Genomic DNA, 16,663 nt, shown 5'->3' on the forward strand with positions numbered 1-16,663 from the left:
GTTTCTTTTTAATTCCTCCTCGCTGTTTTTCAACTTATAAGTGATTCTTTCCATTTCTTTGATCTCTTTGACTGTTAATTTCCAGGTGTTAATAGATGGTGGTTTAATGGCCAGCCAGTTCTGTGTGATTTGTTTTAATGCGGCTAAGCAAATTATTGAATACAGATATTTATCTCCTTCCCTCTCTATTTCTAGTGGGATGCTACCTGATATAATATTGGATGGTTTAACGGCCTCTTTAAATGGAAAATATTCGTGACCTTGTCCTGAACTGCCCCCCAAAACCCTTTCAGCATTCGGCGCCCTGTCTGATCGACTATATTTTGATATAATTTGGGTGTTAGGAGAAGCCTCATGTTAATTTTTTAAGCAAATTCTTTCCAATATTTTGATTGTGTTGTCTTAAAAACTCTTTTACATACTTCTTTCCAATCTTCTTCGGAAATTGTTGTTGCCAGTTTCGTTTCCCATTTCTCTTTGGTGTTGTCCACATTTACCTTTGTTTCCTGTAGGATTTTGTACAGTTTTGAGATTTTACTATTTTCACTTTTTCTATTTTTGTTAATGAATTCCAGTAACCCATGAATTCTCTGACTCTGTTCTTCTTTCTGCTGTTTCATGAGACAGCTCCTTATTTGTAAATATTTAAAGAAATGATTGTTACCTATATTAAATTTAGTTGCTATTGTTTCAAATGATATTATTTGTAATCATCTGTAAATACACTTACAATCCCTTTCCTGCCCATTCGTCTAGTAATTTATCCATTTTATTAGGCAAAAAATATTTGCTATCTCTCTCAAATATAAGCATTAAGCAAAAATGTACAGTTCCATGTTGTCTCATAAAATCTGCAATAAATAACATAATCCAGAGCAACTGAGAGAAAACTAAAAATGATAAAGTTTTGGAAATTTGCAAACTTATTTTCTCCTCTGACATCTGACATCATGTTAACTGTGACCTTAACATTTCACAGATATCTGCAACCAACATTGGTTTTTACAATATCCATTCTTTAGTATAGCAAAGCCTCACACTAACACACACACACACAGATGTATCTCCATGTGCTGCCCTCAGAATGTAGTATAAAACCAGCTGTATCTGCAGTCCTAGTCGTCAGTTATTTGTCCCATTCAAACCTGTGGGTATTTTGCATTGTGTGTATTTGGCCTGCGTTTGTGTTTTTGGGTGAGTGGGAGTTCGTAGGTTCAAGCGTGTGCAGAGGCAGCCACAGGTGTGAATGCCATGTGACTGAGGTCAAGAAGGGTAAAGTGAGAGTGTTCAGCTGTCTGCTTAGATCACAGTGAAAGAGGAGAATGTTGGGAAGGTACCAAGCAACAGTGTATAGTGAGCCTAGCAACACAACCTTTAGTGTGTGTGTGTGTTTGTGTGTGTTTTCATCGGGTATTTAGCTGCTTCTCCAATCCAGAATGACATGTGGTGGGTCCAGTGAGACACATACTGGAAATGCAGGGATAAAACCTGCTGTTTTAAGTTACAGGATGTGTTTAAGATTTTGTCCCACCTAGTGTGTGTTTGTGTGTGTGTGTGTGACAAAAACAAACTACTTTTGGTGACAAATTTCAGACTAAAGACCAGTCCCATTGGGGACAAAAGCTATGCCCCCAGTGGTCAGTGGTTAAGATTAGGTTAAGTCTCCAGAAAATGAATGCAAGTCTATGTAATGTCCCCAAAGGTGACCTAGGTCAATGTGTGTGTGTGTGCCTTTGAGACATTATCACATCTGAAAACATCTTTATTTAATTTTTTACAGTGTATTGCTCCATTTCGCAATAGTGCAAAATTCAATATTTTAAAGTTCCTCATAAATAACAAACATATCATAAATAAACAATTATCACCACGTTAAACACAAACTAAACAGAAGCTATAGTCACATTGAAATTGCACAAATGGATTCAAGATAACTTGAGCAATCTTTCTATTTACAGTCCCACAAAAGTCTCCATTAGACAATCACAGCTCCTATTCTACTGGGTCCGCTCGAACACATAATGGAAAGTATGATAGATTTACATAAACAGAACCGGATCAACAAAATCCTTCAAAAAAAGGAAAAAAAAAGGCAACTTCTCAGAAGTTTAAAATGGTATCACTGCACTACACATGAAATGATGGTTATTGACTCACAGTTGAGTCAAAAAGACAAAAGTGATCCATTTGTTTTAGACAATGCACGTTCAGTGGCGACATTATGAAATCGCCCACCGCAGGTTGTACAGTCAGTATATTTGTGGTTAATTATACAGTTGTCACATTTATGGTTCAATAAGAGTTGGATCCTGTTCAACAATGAGGAATCATATCAAGAAACCACAATTAACTGCTGTGAAAGGGAATACGACAGCACCAAGTATCAACAGCATCACTCATTCAGTGTTACTATACTGTAGGTAAATCAGTACTTGCGGCTCTTATGTCATTTTAAACTGTCATGGATCATATCCACCTTCATGTCCTTCAACAAATAACTGAGAAGTAGGATTAAAGACAATATTGTCTGTTGATTGACTGATCAACAGGTTTGAAAGAAACTAAAGCCTTTTTCACAAATGTAGCAGACATATAAGGTACAGTATCACGTGAGGTCATGCTTGTGGCAGTGAGGAAACATTACCAAACACAAATGAAATGCTGCATATCAAATGCAACAGTCAGTCCTCTTATCCAGGAGAAACTCACAAATGCGCACAAACCTTCCCTCTCACACGTAGACATTCTCTTAGTCATCTCCATTGATGATATGCACATCACACACCTAAATAAATATATTAAAACACTCTTAAATAGGCATAGGTCTCATCTGTTTCTTTCTCTAAGCATCTTTAAAATGAAATATATTAGAATTTATACATCTTTATAAATACATATAGTTCAACATAATTATTCTCTGTTTTTATAAAAAAGGTTTCAAACTCATTTACAGTTGTGAGGGCCTGGTTTCTCTATGTTGGTGTCCATGCTCTCCTGCAGCGTGGGAAGGATTTATAACATTACCTGTTACTACCACCTAGTGTGGTATAGCAGCACTACCACATTTTATCCTCCTGTTGGGAGTCAATGCCAATATGTAAACATGCATGGTACAACCAGTCAAAAGCTACATTCCAAAAGTAAAATCATTCATTTTCTCTTTTTTTTTTTTATACACATTATTGCAAAAAATCCTGACATCAAAAAGAAAAATCTTTCAGAGGACGACAACATCAAACCAAAAACATTTACATTACGCATGACAGAATTCAGTGTCCACCAAGTTTCACGTTTAGTGTGTCAAACACTGGAGTGGTGGGTGGGGGGGGAATGAGGCTCGGGGGGGAAATAATGGTCACACGTCTTGATCCAGGAATATCTGTACTCTGTAAAGAGAGGGAGCTGGTATCTGTCGGGTGGAGCTGTACAGCGGAGTTTCAGGCATCCAGGTTCGATACAGTCCAGTCCAGAATTAACCGCAAAACTTGGCAAAAAGCAGCCAGAGCAGAAATATAAAAAGTTTAAGGGGAAAAATAACAGAAGATAATTCTAAAAAAAGGATGGTTAGCAGAATTATTGCCTTTTTTTTTTGCATTTTTTGAAAAGCCAATAGAGTGAGTAAACTCATTTTGGTCTACTGTATATGTCACCTATCAACATTGGTGTATTTATGGTGCTATCTGGGCTTCAATTACACTGAATTTAAGAGCTCAATGGATTTTTCAGGAAGCATCTGATGTGTTAAAAAATGAAGAGTTACTTGTGGAACATTTCTTTTGAGATTTTTGTAGATTTTTAGATTTTTTTTTTTATTGCTGCGATAGGCCAAATCTTCACCAAGGGTGCCACTGATTCTGGAGGGTGCTGTATATTCACCAAGCCTAAATCACACCTTCCCTCTGTCTCCTCTCTCCCCTCCATTCATGTATCTTGTCCGTTCCCGTCTCTCTCTCTTCCTCCTCTCCCTCTCAAACAGAGCAATTGCGTCTCTTCCCAGAGCCAGTCTGGGATGTAGCAGCAGAGGCTGAGGTCAGCCAAGCAGTGACCCCGTGTCAAAGGCTGGTGGAAGAAACCGAGAGGGTGGGCGAGGAGGGCGGCGGGAAGTTCAGCAGCTCCAACACAGCCACGCCCACGCTGCTGCGCCGCGTGAACATGCAGGAGGCCGCGACCCATTTGTTGCTGCGCGGGTTGTACTTCTCGATGGAGTTGAGACTGGAGCTGCCATCGTTACCTCCCACTGCGTATAACCAGCCATCCATAGCCACCAGGTCATGGGTGCTCCTGGAGGGAGAAAGAAACCAGTTCAAAATACCTGGATTGTGAACTTCTAGTTTTAGTTTTTAATGACTATGATTTTAACACTAACTGACAATGAAGAGTGAGCCCCTCACGCCACACAGTTGTGGACTGGACACAGTTGTGGACTGGACACAGTGCCGTAAATACAAATTTAGCACAGCAGAAGGACCAGTGGGAAAAAAAGATAAATTTTTCCTCTATTAAGGCATGTAGATTTAAGTCTGAACTAGAAATACCCCTTTTAGGTTGTATGTCTCCGCCAACCAGTCAAGTTACAGTTTACGTCCATGTCCATCCAGACTCTTACAGAGGAGTACAGATGACTGACAGAGAGCTTCGTCACATGGTGCAACGATAATCACCTGAAGCTCAATATCAGCAAAACCAATGGGCTTGTGGTGGACTACCAGAGGAACAGGAGGCCCCCGTCCTAGCTTTCATCCAGTGAGAGGAAATGAAGAGGGTGAACTCATATAAGTACTTTGGGAAAGCAAAATGCAAAGAAGCTACAAATTCTAAAACGTAGATGCTTCACACACGCCTTCATCTTTTTAATCTGTACAATGTTTTATTCAGATTTAACGATTTAATAGTGTATGAAGATTTTCAATCAACATTTTTATATCATTGTCAAGTTACAGCAAGATAATTTGGGCCAAGATAACTGTAATTATTTCACACTGGCACGTGTCTGAAGTAGAGGAGCGATAGATTAGTAGTAAATACAGTGTGATGTTCTGGACTGTGTAAATGGAGCCTCTCAGCAACTGAACAAGAAAAGTGCTCAAAGTCACACAGCTGATAAAAATCCATGGTTTATTCATGAACTTGCACAGTCAACTGTCTTCAGGTTTCCCTGCTCCTACAGTATACTGACTCACACACAAGCAAGTGTGTGTCTGAGTGTGTGTGTTTGTCAAGGTCTGGGGAACAAGTAAATTTGCTGATGTTTCCACAAATTCAAAACTGCTACATCTCTAAATCTCACTACTTGATGCCGATCTTGTATCAATACAATACCGTGAGGGTGTGTGTGTGCGCACGACTGTTTGCACCCACAAAACAAGTATCATCTTCTAAGAAAAGACTAAGAAAGACTGTTGTGGAAAAGGGGTGGTTTGACATTTATGCAGTTAGGGAGAGATCAAAATGCCCCAAATCCCACAGTGGGAAGAGTGAAGATTTTCCACAGAGCAAAAATAATCACATGGCAACCCTTCTGACAAGACGGCACAACAGTTTTGTTTTTTAGCTTTTTTGAAAAGGAGATTTAATTTGAGGCTGATGCATTTTAGCATCACTCATCACTGAATTGGAATAGTACAACCAGGCCGTCCTGATGGCTCAGTTCTCTAAGGTCGGTCACTCATATGTCACCTCCTCTCCCATCTTTTCTCTATCAATATCAGTATCATATGAACAAATTAAAAATACTAGTTGGTGAAACTAGTCTAAAAGTTGTGTAAAAATGTGTTGCGTTTTATGCACATGTAATAGAAGTTGCGAGTCTTTCTTACTGATACAAATAAAGCACGGTCTTGTAATGAGTCATGTAACAGTGCCATAAAGTGTATTTTAACTTAGTAAATAGCGCTTCAGTCTTAGATGCTTCTTTACTCACTCTGGTGGTTCTCATTAGAAATTTTTGCTGATGCAAATCACGGTGTTCAATTTTGTTCAAAATTCATAGTCACTGGCTGTGTAGTTTGTTAACCCTTTTCCTGAGCTAAGTCGTCACATCACTGTTCAAATGCACTTCAGTATCTACGTCTGTAAGTGAACACATCACTGTTCATATGGTCCGATATGATTCTGATGATCTTCAATTCAGTTGTACGTTCAGCGCTGATTCTTGTTCAAACTGTTACATTCAGTTCAGCACAAAACTAGTCTATACAAGCACTGCACATGAGGTTAGTAGCTCAGCAGTCTATTATGTATGAAACAGTTATCAAATTAGGATTGTTTCTGTAGTTTTTGCTGTCTTTTAATAAGCCTCAACGAGGACAAAATGTATTGTGAATCAAATATTAGTCTGTACATGTACAACAAGGGGTCTTTCCGGTCAAATGGTTAAATCAAGTTCTGGCAGTTAGAAATTTTGTATTTGCCGCATTGTTCACAGTGGGTAGAGTTCATTTCACTTCTGTCCTTATTATACTATAACAGTTCTGAAGGACATACTTCTACTGCGTCTATTCTGTTTGTGCTACTGTGACTTCCGACTGCAGACTAACCTGCGTATGTTCATTGGGGCCACTCCCTCCCAGGTGTTGGTCTTGGGGCTGAACCGTTCCACAGAGTTCAGGCAGCTGGTGCCGTCATTTCCTCCTGCGACATACAGCATACCGTCCAGCACGGCCACCCCGGCGCTGCTGCGCCGACTCAGCATGTTGGCGATGGCTGTCCATGTGTTACTCTGTTCATCCAATCACAATGCAGAGCATGGGACACATTTAGATTCACCCATAATGTTTTTTTCTTCCACATTCATTTGATGTAAACCTGGCAACAGACAAGTTTCTTTGATGATAAATTTAACAGCATACACTTTACCTGGGGCTCATATTTCTCCACTGTTGCGAGATGTGAGGAGCTGTCGTAACCTCCCACTGCATACAAGCTGCCATCTGGAGGGGAAAAGGGAGTAAACGCTCACAATGTAAATATTAGCAGTCAGATACCAAGGTAGCAACTCCCTCTTGATTTCAGACATTAAAATGTAGACAGTGAAACATAAACACACAGTGGAACAGCATCTACTTAATAGTATGTTTGTTCCTAGTTCCTACCCAGAGTTGCTACTCGGACATATCTCCTTCGGGTGCTCATGGCAGCAATTGAGGTCCATGTACTGGTCAGAGGGTCATAACGCTCTGCACTGTAAGAGGAGAAAAAGACTTACTTATAGTGACACTCAAATATTGTCCTATTTAGATAAAATATCTTTGAGACCTGGCCTCGAAAATAGCATCAGAACACACAAAACTGCAAGAAGATACAACAACATACTAAATCTGACTGAAAACTATCAAGATGTTCGGCATTTATCACTAAAACATCGGTCTGTGTGTACCTGTTGAGGCAAGAAGCTCCATCATAACCTCCAGCAGCATACAGCAGGCCATGCAGGACCGCTACACCCAAACAGCTCCTCCGTGTTCCCATGGAAACCTCAGGTTGCCATGAGTTAGTGATGGGGTCATACGACTCCACAGTTGCAAGGTCTGACGTTCCATCATACCTGCGGAGATTTGGACAAATGAATCAGAAATGTCCTTTTAATGACTGGTGCTGAAGTGTCAGTATGTGTCAGCTTTGACTGATCTCTGAATAAAAATGCAATGAACAGCAACGGGGGGGAAAAGGCATTTTGCACAGAGGAAAGACCTGAAACTGATGAGACTGTTTGTTTTTGCATTGCATTTTACATGTAAATCATTTATATATTCCACCTGCCAAAGCTTCCTCCTTACAACAGTGAGGTTGTAATTTAAGTAAATAACTGAGTAATATGTGTATGAGTAAGAGATGACAGCTAAGGTTCCAGATAAGGTTAACTCGTTTTGAGGTCAAAGGTCAACATTGTGCTTCTCATCGCTCACCCTCCAACAGCATAGAGTCTGTTCCCAATGGCTGCCACGCCCACCCGCGCCCGCCGAGTGGACATGGATGCCACCATGTGCCAGCGGTCTGTCCTGGTGTCATATGCCTCGCAGTCTCCATGGATGGCAAACAGGCTGCCACCACCTGGGACACACACACACACACAACGAAATGCTTAAAACATGAAAATATACAGTGATGTTATGAGCATGCAGACATTTTTGGCCAATGTTGGCCATCATTTTAGAGAACTGTTTCCAAGTTGTAGGTTAATTCTGGCTTAAATCCAGGTTCACTCAGTGGTGGATCAAATTTCAGCCTCTACTGCAGTTAAGGAATGGCTTTTATTCTGATACTGATATCTGAATAAATGGTATATCTGTACTTGATATACTGTTTGAACAAGTGTGCTGTAATTGCAAATGCAGGTTTTTATGCAACATTCAACTTCAATTGTATTTACATGTCATTAAGTTGTGAGACAATTCTCGAACTATGAAACACTAAGTTAGATACAACAAGGAAAAAATCATTACTGATCTGGCTACGACAGAAAAGCAGTTGTTCATTGTTCATTTTGTTCAGCTTTAACAGTCAAAGAAGTTCAAACAAATGTTTTACTTAACTGCAAAGCATCCATTAAGACCTGGAATACATTTAAGCTATCAGACATTTCTAGAGAAACCCCAGACAATATCTAATCTCATGATATCAGTATTGTTATCTCATGACTGTAAAAATGCTTCGTGAGTGACATGAGAAGCTAAAGTTAATTCATGTGTAGCTAAAGTGTACCCTGATGGGTACCTTCAGGGACACACTGACCAACGGCGAAGAGCACAGGGCTGGCGCCCTCACAGCGTCGTGGGCGCGTTCTGCTGTTGCTGAGGACTCCCCTCTGCTCAGGCATCAGGTGGTACTTGAGGGCCTCGATCAGCAGGTCCTTGCATTCCGAGTGGTGACGCACCAGCAGCTCTGTATCCACGTTGCTCATCAGGAAGTCTCGCCTCAGCAGCGGCAGCCGCACACACTTCATCAACTAACAGGGGCAGAGGGAAGGTGGGTGGTGAATTGGGGCCAGAACGACATGTGATGGAAATGCAATAGAGACTATGTCAGAGGGATTTTGGGTAACCGTATGTTCAAGTTCGAAAAACAAATCAGTGCTAATAGATCATCTTGGGTGAGGTGAGATGAGTCTTACCCAAGGCACATGTTGCCTGCGTCCATCTATATCATGTTTCACCCAGCTCAACACGGCTCGGTACACTTCCTCTTCAGATGGCACATTGAGATTGTCACTGGAGATCAAGTCCAGGACCTGGATGGAGAGAAGAGAGCACACGGGCAGAGAGACATTTCATATAATAACTTACAAGAACGACTTAGAAGCATTTGCTTCTTCAAAAAATAATGAATACACATTGCCAATCTCTTCACTTAAATACTTTACATATACTCTGCGCATCTTGAGCTACACAGTTAGTCTTCATTTCATCCGACAGTGAAAGCCGCCTCATCAAACACATCAACACAGGAAGTAAAGCCACAGATAATATTAGTTCCTGCATGATGTCGTACCTGACTTTGTCTAGTGAACTGTCACCTCTCTTCCTTCCTCTCTTCTCCTCCCTGCCCTGATTTGTATCATGTTGACAACAACCCATACATTCTGTGCTGGTGAAGTCGAGCGCGGTGTATTTGATGTAGTTGGTAGTTCAGTGTGTCGTGATGCCAGAAAACTAAGTTTGAACACTTTCAAAATGTATTTGTGTAAAAATGATTTGGATGGGGAGGAGTAGTGGCATATTACGCAACTGAATGCTTCCACTCGCATGATGGGTATTGAAAGAAGTATCCTGTTGGTATCGGTATCACTTTAAGGGTACTGGTATTGGTATTGGTCTTGGTATCATAATTTTTTAAACGATACCCAGTCCTAGTCTTTGGCGTTTCAAAATGACACCTGTCGAATTGAATCAATCAGTGAAAAATAAAAGTGAAACAAAATTATTTGAGGTTCGATTTTAACTGAGTATTCACACATAATTCCCTGTGAGCTATATAAAGGTCTGTTTGGTGCGTAGTGGTGCCATGATATATTTAAGTTACCACGTATGTGTATGTGTGTGCGACTGTGGCACAACGAGTGCTGCAGTCTGAGTGGCTGGCTGGCACCGTTCCCAGATCCTCCTAAAGCTGGCAGGTCTGGGTGGGGCCAGAGCAGCCAGCTGCTGCCTTGCCCGACCTGATCAGGGCAACAGTTAGCAGCCTCCCAGGAACAGCCTCCACTAATCCACTGTCACACAGAGAAATACTGCTACTGCTGCTGCTGCCACTGCCCCACTCTGCAGTTTCCTTTACCTCTGCATGCACATACCGCATCACAGTAACTCAAACAAAGTGTGTGTGGGGATGTAAAGGAAAAGGGGCCGAGTTTACGAACTAACAGCCCTTGTAGTATGGCAGCAGAAATATGAATAAAAAGAGATTTCATCTGCGCGAAGACGCTTAAGATGTCTGTATACATTACACACATAGTAATTAGGATGCATTCATCCTGTCTTCTTTAATGATGTCATGCATGTGATGCTACATCCATGAAGCATCACCAAAGCCGGCTAGTCACAATCCTGCCATGCCCTGCCACTTCCTTCACAGCACATGGAAAGAAATATGGGGCATATTTCACAGCTCTGTGAGCTCAGCCAGTACATAAATCCAGATCTGGTGCAGATTTGTGACACACAGGCACAGAACAGCTGCTGACAGAACGGGGCGGTAAGCCAAAGGAAAGAGAGGGACAGAAGAAAAGAAATAAAGAAAAGAAAATTGTCTATTTTTAATTTCTGCCTTTATGCGGCTTAACTTTCAGTGTTTTAACGGACTCTGCCCACACACTCACATTGCAGATTCAGTCTCAGGGCTTTGAAGGCCACAGACAGAGACAGCAAAGCTTGGCGTTTTACTCTTACGGAGCACAATCTCTTTAGTGCTGTGGGGATTGATCCTCCGAGAGGTGAGAAGATAATGGGAAAGTGATGTTGGCAGCTGTTTGTTACTTCTCTCCGCTGCCACTTTGTGACCTGGCGAGGCTCAACAGACATTTGTTGGGAACAGACGCCATTTCACATAAGAGATGATCGTGTTCTCTCTTTTAATCACACATCAATGTGAATCCTCCAATACCTGACTGGAGGAACTTAGCACCTGCTGTGCCGATAGATGTCTGATATTGTTAAGCTCATTTAAAAAGGCAAAAACATAAGAATTAACACAGGACTGAAAATGAGAGAAGTTAAAACATTACAAAATCACAGGCCTGTTTAACAATCCTGTGTGTTGAATTTAGGTTGTGGGACCTCCCTGTTTAAATTTAGATCACAGACTGTGCCTACATTATTTCTTTAACCTTTATTTATCTAGGGGAACAATTGCTCTCTTTTTCAGGAACGCCCTGCTCAACACAAATTCCCACTAAAGGGCTGCCAGCATGACCACAGCCTGATCTGTTGGCCACTGGGCAGCTCTGTGGAGCAACTGGTAATCAAGGTAGAAACCTCCTGGCTCCTGCTGCCCCACTTCATAGTAAACACTGAATTAGCTAGCCTGAAAACATTGGATGACTATAGTGACAGTAAAATATTCAAACCAAAAAAAACAAACCCCTATTGATAGCTAAGAGAAGTAAGCAACACTGTTAGCTCTATAAACAATACAGCAACTGTGAAAATGTAACCAGCTTTGCATAATAACCACTTTCCAGGACAGGAACCATAGCGTTGCCACTGCTGAGCCCAGCTGATGAATAAGTGATAGTTTGAGGCTGAGGTGATGTGCCAGATAAAGTAGTCCATGGCGGCGCAGTGAAATGACAAAATCGCAAGAGACAGTGACTGACGCAGCTAGCCGAGGAAGAAGAGCGTTCTTTCTAATGAGTGTTATAAACACAATGGCATGCTCATGGCCACTTTCCTTTGGGAGTCTCCGTGGTGAAAAACATGTCTGGTGTGGAAACAGGCAGCTGTGCTCCTATTGGTGAGGACAAGGTGATGAAAAATATGCAGCAACAGATTTAAGAGCTTCATAGTACTGTGTTCATCTTTGTGTTTTCTTTAGCATATTTCTAACGACTGGGGGGATTGACAAAGTTGAGCAACCAAAGTGTAGTAAGCAGCAACTTGTCAAGCCAATAATTGTCATGAATTCATAATGAATTACATTTTTAAAGTAATGGCTCAACTGTTGTCACAGACACAGACAAGTAAACACAGACCAGGCCTGATCAGGAAATGTTTTTGTCTACTTGGCAGCGGCTTTTATATTGAATAAAAGTGTTCTACTTTTACACGCAAGTTCCCAGTAGTGACTGTGTACAAGAACACTGCCAGATCTCAAGGTGAGAAAATTACCAGCACTGAGGTAGCAATTACCAGTAGACAGATTTACCAACAATTGTTTATTTTCCACCATGAATATACCACCCATTAAAACTGCTTTAAAAGCCAGCAGGGGACAGGAAATAAATCAGTCCTACCTGTTTCAGTGGCAGCAGCATGAACTCCTCTGTCTTGGACACCTCCACGAAGTGCTGCAGGACATACTTGTGCGCTGACTTGAGCAGGTCGCTGCAGGAGTGCGTGTCAGCAAAGCCTCGGATGCCCAGGCAGTTGGAGGGGTCCAGCTGGCTGAGGAGGAACTTACAGCAGGCGTCCCGCACCCCGTTGAGCTGCAGCAGGCTCGCTGCTGGAAGCAACGTCTAGGAAGTGTGCAATTACAGGTCTGTTGTACTTTGTGTCTTTTTAAGATGAATAGGAATGAAATAAAAAAAGTCTAATTTGACCGTCTTGTCTGAAATTACCTGCACGTTGCCCTCTCCGACCACAATCTCTGCTGTGTAGGCATACTGGACCAGCTGCTCCAAAGCCTGGGGGTCGATGTCATGTAGGGTCACATGGGTCTGCCGACTCTCCGACATCTCATCTGCATGACCGCACAGGATGAGACCTGTTACTTTTTTCCTACAAGTTATAACTACTAAAACTCCAGCTGATCTAATTACCTCCTTCAATCATTCTGACACATGGCAGCTCCAAATGTATACAGTGCTGCTGCCAAATGTCAGCACAGCTCATTTGCTGCTGTCTGTTTAATCAGTTGTTTTAAATATTGAGGTTTTTGGAATTCCTGTTTTTAAAGTATAGAGTAAACTCTTGCCCAACGTGAGTACTCCTGCAGAGACTTGGTGTCAGGAAGTTCAACATCATCAGTCAAATGTTCCATCTCCTATCAGTTACAAGAAATCGTAAACACAACAACTGCAGAGGAGCTGTAATTTTGCTGTTTGTATGATCGTGAAAGATCAGCTGATTCAGCTAAAATGGGCTAATTAGGGACTGGGTCAGACGAGAGGAAGACTAGCAGACTGCCCGTAGACACAATGTAACCTCAGAAAGGTCTAGTGTCTGGAGGAAATCAGAGACACACACCTCATCTGACCACCTGTGCCCCAGACAGGAAGAGGGGGAAGGAAATGATGATGCTGAAAGGATGAGATGAGCTGTTGTGTCATCAAACTCTGAGCAAGACAGCAAAATGACGCACAGTTTGATGTTAAAAGTTTGAAATGTCTAAGGCTTCGCGGATTTCGGGTATGAAAGCACGAATCGAAGTGAAATGAGGCGCCGTGTTTAGGGATGAAGCTGGACAACGTGGACTGAACTTACTGGTAAACATAGCGTGGAAATAAGGGCTGCAAGATGCCAACACCACTTTGTGCGCCTTGATTTCTTTGTTGGAGACATGGAGCACGATGTCACACAGCAGGCCGCGCTGTCGCATCCTGTTCATGGACACGAAAGAGTCGTGGTAGTGGCGCTTTGAGTTGTGCGAGATGCTGTGGCCGTCACGGTTGAGCAGCTGCATGCCCCCCTCCATCATGGTGCCTGATGTGGCGGTCGCGGGCTCTTGCCTGTGCCGCGCTCTGGGCAACTGGAACATGGAGAAAATCATTTTCATGTCAGTTAATACCGATGTCATTAACCTATAAAAATATCTTTTGTCATCAGGAAAATCTTCCACCTGAGTGAGTTTACTTTATCTGCTGGCATGCAGGTGTTGGGGCAGGTGTCCTGAGTAATCATCGTACCTTTATTTATTGTTACAGTACTCATCCTGACGGCTATGACAGGAGGCCTACCAGCATGACGGAAAGCTCAGTACAACTATTATGTGTAGTAGGTTGACTGGCCTGATTATTTGACATTCACTGTCAACGCGGATTAAATCTCATTATGACAACAGGGAGAGTGTCAAAAGATGGACATTATTCCTTAAACTGGAGTCAAATCAATGCAGTCTCCGTCTCTTGGACTGTCCTTTCTAATTTAATTAGTAATTTCTCCTGTCTAGCAAGTGTAATTGCACCAGAATTAGCTGTGAAACCCCCCCCCCTTCACCTCACCCCGGCTGCAGCCTCGGGTAGGAAGGGTGGGAGGAGAGAAGGATGTAGTCTGAGTTGGCCTTTTCCTTTGTACTCTCATCCGCCCTCCTTTTGGATGGAGAACACACTTCACAGTGTTGCATAACCATCGTCACGCGGCATCTTAGAAGTTGTTTTCTGATGAATATTCAGAATGCACTTAAGCAAACTACTGTAGGAAGTAAATTAGAAAGGCCTTAAACAGACTACAGGGAGAAAATACTTTCACTCAAATACATAAGCATAGGAGCAGAAGCTGATTTGGAGAAGTGTCTTATAAAAAGGTACTCCAAACACCTGTCCTTCAGGGATGCTTTACTTTCATTTTTAAATTCATTTTTCATGCTTGTAAATTTTGAGGAAGTTTCTGTGACACGAACACAAGCTTACTCTAACAAATAGGCAGTCACCACAACCTCGTCAGGAAAGTATATTGACTGGTTTGAAGTCCAAGAAATGCAGAACTCAAGGCTGAAACAACAAACAATATTATCAATTCTGATAAAGTTTAAGACTTTCACGTGTTTTTCCAGTCAAATACATCCATCACTGAGTATCAGTGCATCATAATGATGTTTCCATCTGTTTCGAGGCACTGTTTCTACAAATACTCCACTGTCCCACTGAGGACCATCTCAAATGTCACCACAGCTGTCTGCCGACCAGCTTTGGTTGCCATTTTCCAAAACACAATAGACCACAAAAAAAAAAAAAAAAAAAAAAAAAAACACACACACACACACACACACACACACACACAGACCATGTTCATGTGTGTGGGAACAATCTGCTCTCCTGCCCAAGGGAATAACATGAGACAATGCTGCAAATTAAGACATGGATACACAGGAGGTTGAGGCAGACATGACAACACAGTTGCCACAGTTAAAACTAAAAGGAGTAAAGCACTTGTCCTGCTAAATCCAGGCTTGTCTCTTAAAATCTTATCTGTCTCTTCTGGTCCCAAACCTTGGCTGGTATCCAAAAAAGGCTCTGTGGCTCCTGGACAGACATGCACAATCTTGTAGTGCTGTAATCTGTTTTGGACAGAAAGATGTTTCTATTCATATATCAGCCTCATTATGTGATCTGAGGAAACCCCAACCCCCACTCCATCTATTTTGAATAACAGCAGCTATCAGCAGCAGCAGCAATAGAAAGAATGAATGTGTAATTTCTTTACCGGTGGTTGTGTTGCGGTTATCGTTGCACACAGTGTCTTCCGCTGTATGATGGCAGATATATCAGCAGCTGTCGCAGTCACGTCGGTTTAAAATTGATACCGGTGTCCGGCTATCGTTTCATATTCTGCCTCAAACATACTAAATATGAAGAAAGCCTCTGTTTTGTGCTGAATGCGGTTGACGTCAATGCAAAAAACCCCTGCATGAACGCTAACATCGGTTTCTTAAGGTGGAGCTGTAACTGTCCTGGTTAAAAACAACAACACGACTCATGTTGTTGAAATATGATACCGCAAGAATGAAAAGGGACACATGAAACACACATTAAGTCGTTTCTTCCGCGAAAACCCACACGTTTACAGCGGATGTTCGTTTATAGTCTGACGTGAGACAAAACGACCTTAAGATCCACCTTTTTGTCTGGTCAGAGTCAGGAAGTGCGCTCGATACATTTATCCATGCTAGCGCGAAGGGCGGGGTTTTTCTTTAAATCGCCATGATTGGTCAGAACCTGAACCTTCCCCTCACCTCGGTTAGCCGGGACAACAAATTAAACACACATTTCAGTTTTCAATAATGTGAAGAGCTTAATATTATTTTACACTTTACAAAGCCGTATATACGTGGGAACTGATGCATTCAACATCCTGGGATACAAACAGGATAAACGTCACGGCTGTTTAATGTACGGTTTATTTATTTATTTTGTGTATGAATGGATTAACCAGATTAGCTAACGTTAGCTCTGTCTGACAGGGATGAGACACTCACCACCAACCGTCGTCGGTGCCGATATGACAGCAGTGATTTCTTCCTGTTTGTAAGCTTGCCCAGTTTTGTGGCTGGTGTTATGTTGCAGACTAGAAAACAAAAAAGACAATCCGTCCCCCTCCCACCGACCTTGTCTCGTGAATGCAGCTGATCATTTAATTTAAAACCTCACGTGCAGCATCACAACACTGCCTGTTCCTGTAAACGCCGCTTTGACGGGGAAATTTCGAGGTTGTCATGAGCGCCGACCGTTTATTTTGTAAATTCTGAATTAATTATGCGAATGTGTCATTTTGGTGCTGTGATTTACTGTCAGAAGCTA

At 41.9% G+C, this 16,663-nt stretch overlaps 1 protein-coding gene across 7 annotated transcripts; it reads right to left on the reverse strand.

Moving 5' to 3' along the window:
* Positions 1-1,741: 1,741 nt before the first annotated feature.
* Positions 1,742-16,650, reverse strand: klhl17 (kelch-like family member 17). Of its 7 annotated transcripts, XM_067591987.1 has the most exons (13): positions 15,570-16,334; positions 15,356-15,423; positions 13,632-13,896; positions 12,767-12,888; positions 12,443-12,664; positions 9,110-9,226; positions 8,713-8,944; positions 7,905-8,049; positions 7,376-7,543; positions 7,092-7,180; positions 6,856-6,929; positions 6,537-6,718; positions 1,742-4,281 (listed from the first exon to the last, which is right to left on the reverse strand). In XM_067591987.1, the coding sequence occupies exons 2-13, from the start codon at positions 15,398-15,400 to the stop codon at positions 4,053-4,055; spliced, it is 1,890 nt and encodes a 629-aa protein (XP_067448088.1). In that variant the 5' UTR covers positions 15,401-15,423; positions 15,570-16,334; the 3' UTR covers positions 1,742-4,052. The 7 variants fall into 7 exon arrangements, with proteins under 7 accessions (XP_067448088.1, XP_067448090.1, XP_067448092.1 ...); XM_067591989.1 differs by lacking the exons at positions 15,356-15,423; positions 15,570-16,334 and adding an exon at positions 16,342-16,650; XM_067591991.1 differs by lacking the exons at positions 15,356-15,423; positions 15,570-16,334 and adding an exon at positions 16,342-16,506 and having other exon boundaries at positions 8,731-8,944.
* Between the last annotated feature and the right edge of the window lie 13 nt (positions 16,651-16,663).

This window comes from Thunnus thynnus, chromosome 6 (assembly GCF_963924715.1).
Source record: "Thunnus thynnus chromosome 6, fThuThy2.1, whole genome shotgun sequence".
In the NCBI taxonomy this organism is placed as follows: Eukaryota; Metazoa; Chordata; class Actinopteri; order Scombriformes; family Scombridae; genus Thunnus; species Thunnus thynnus.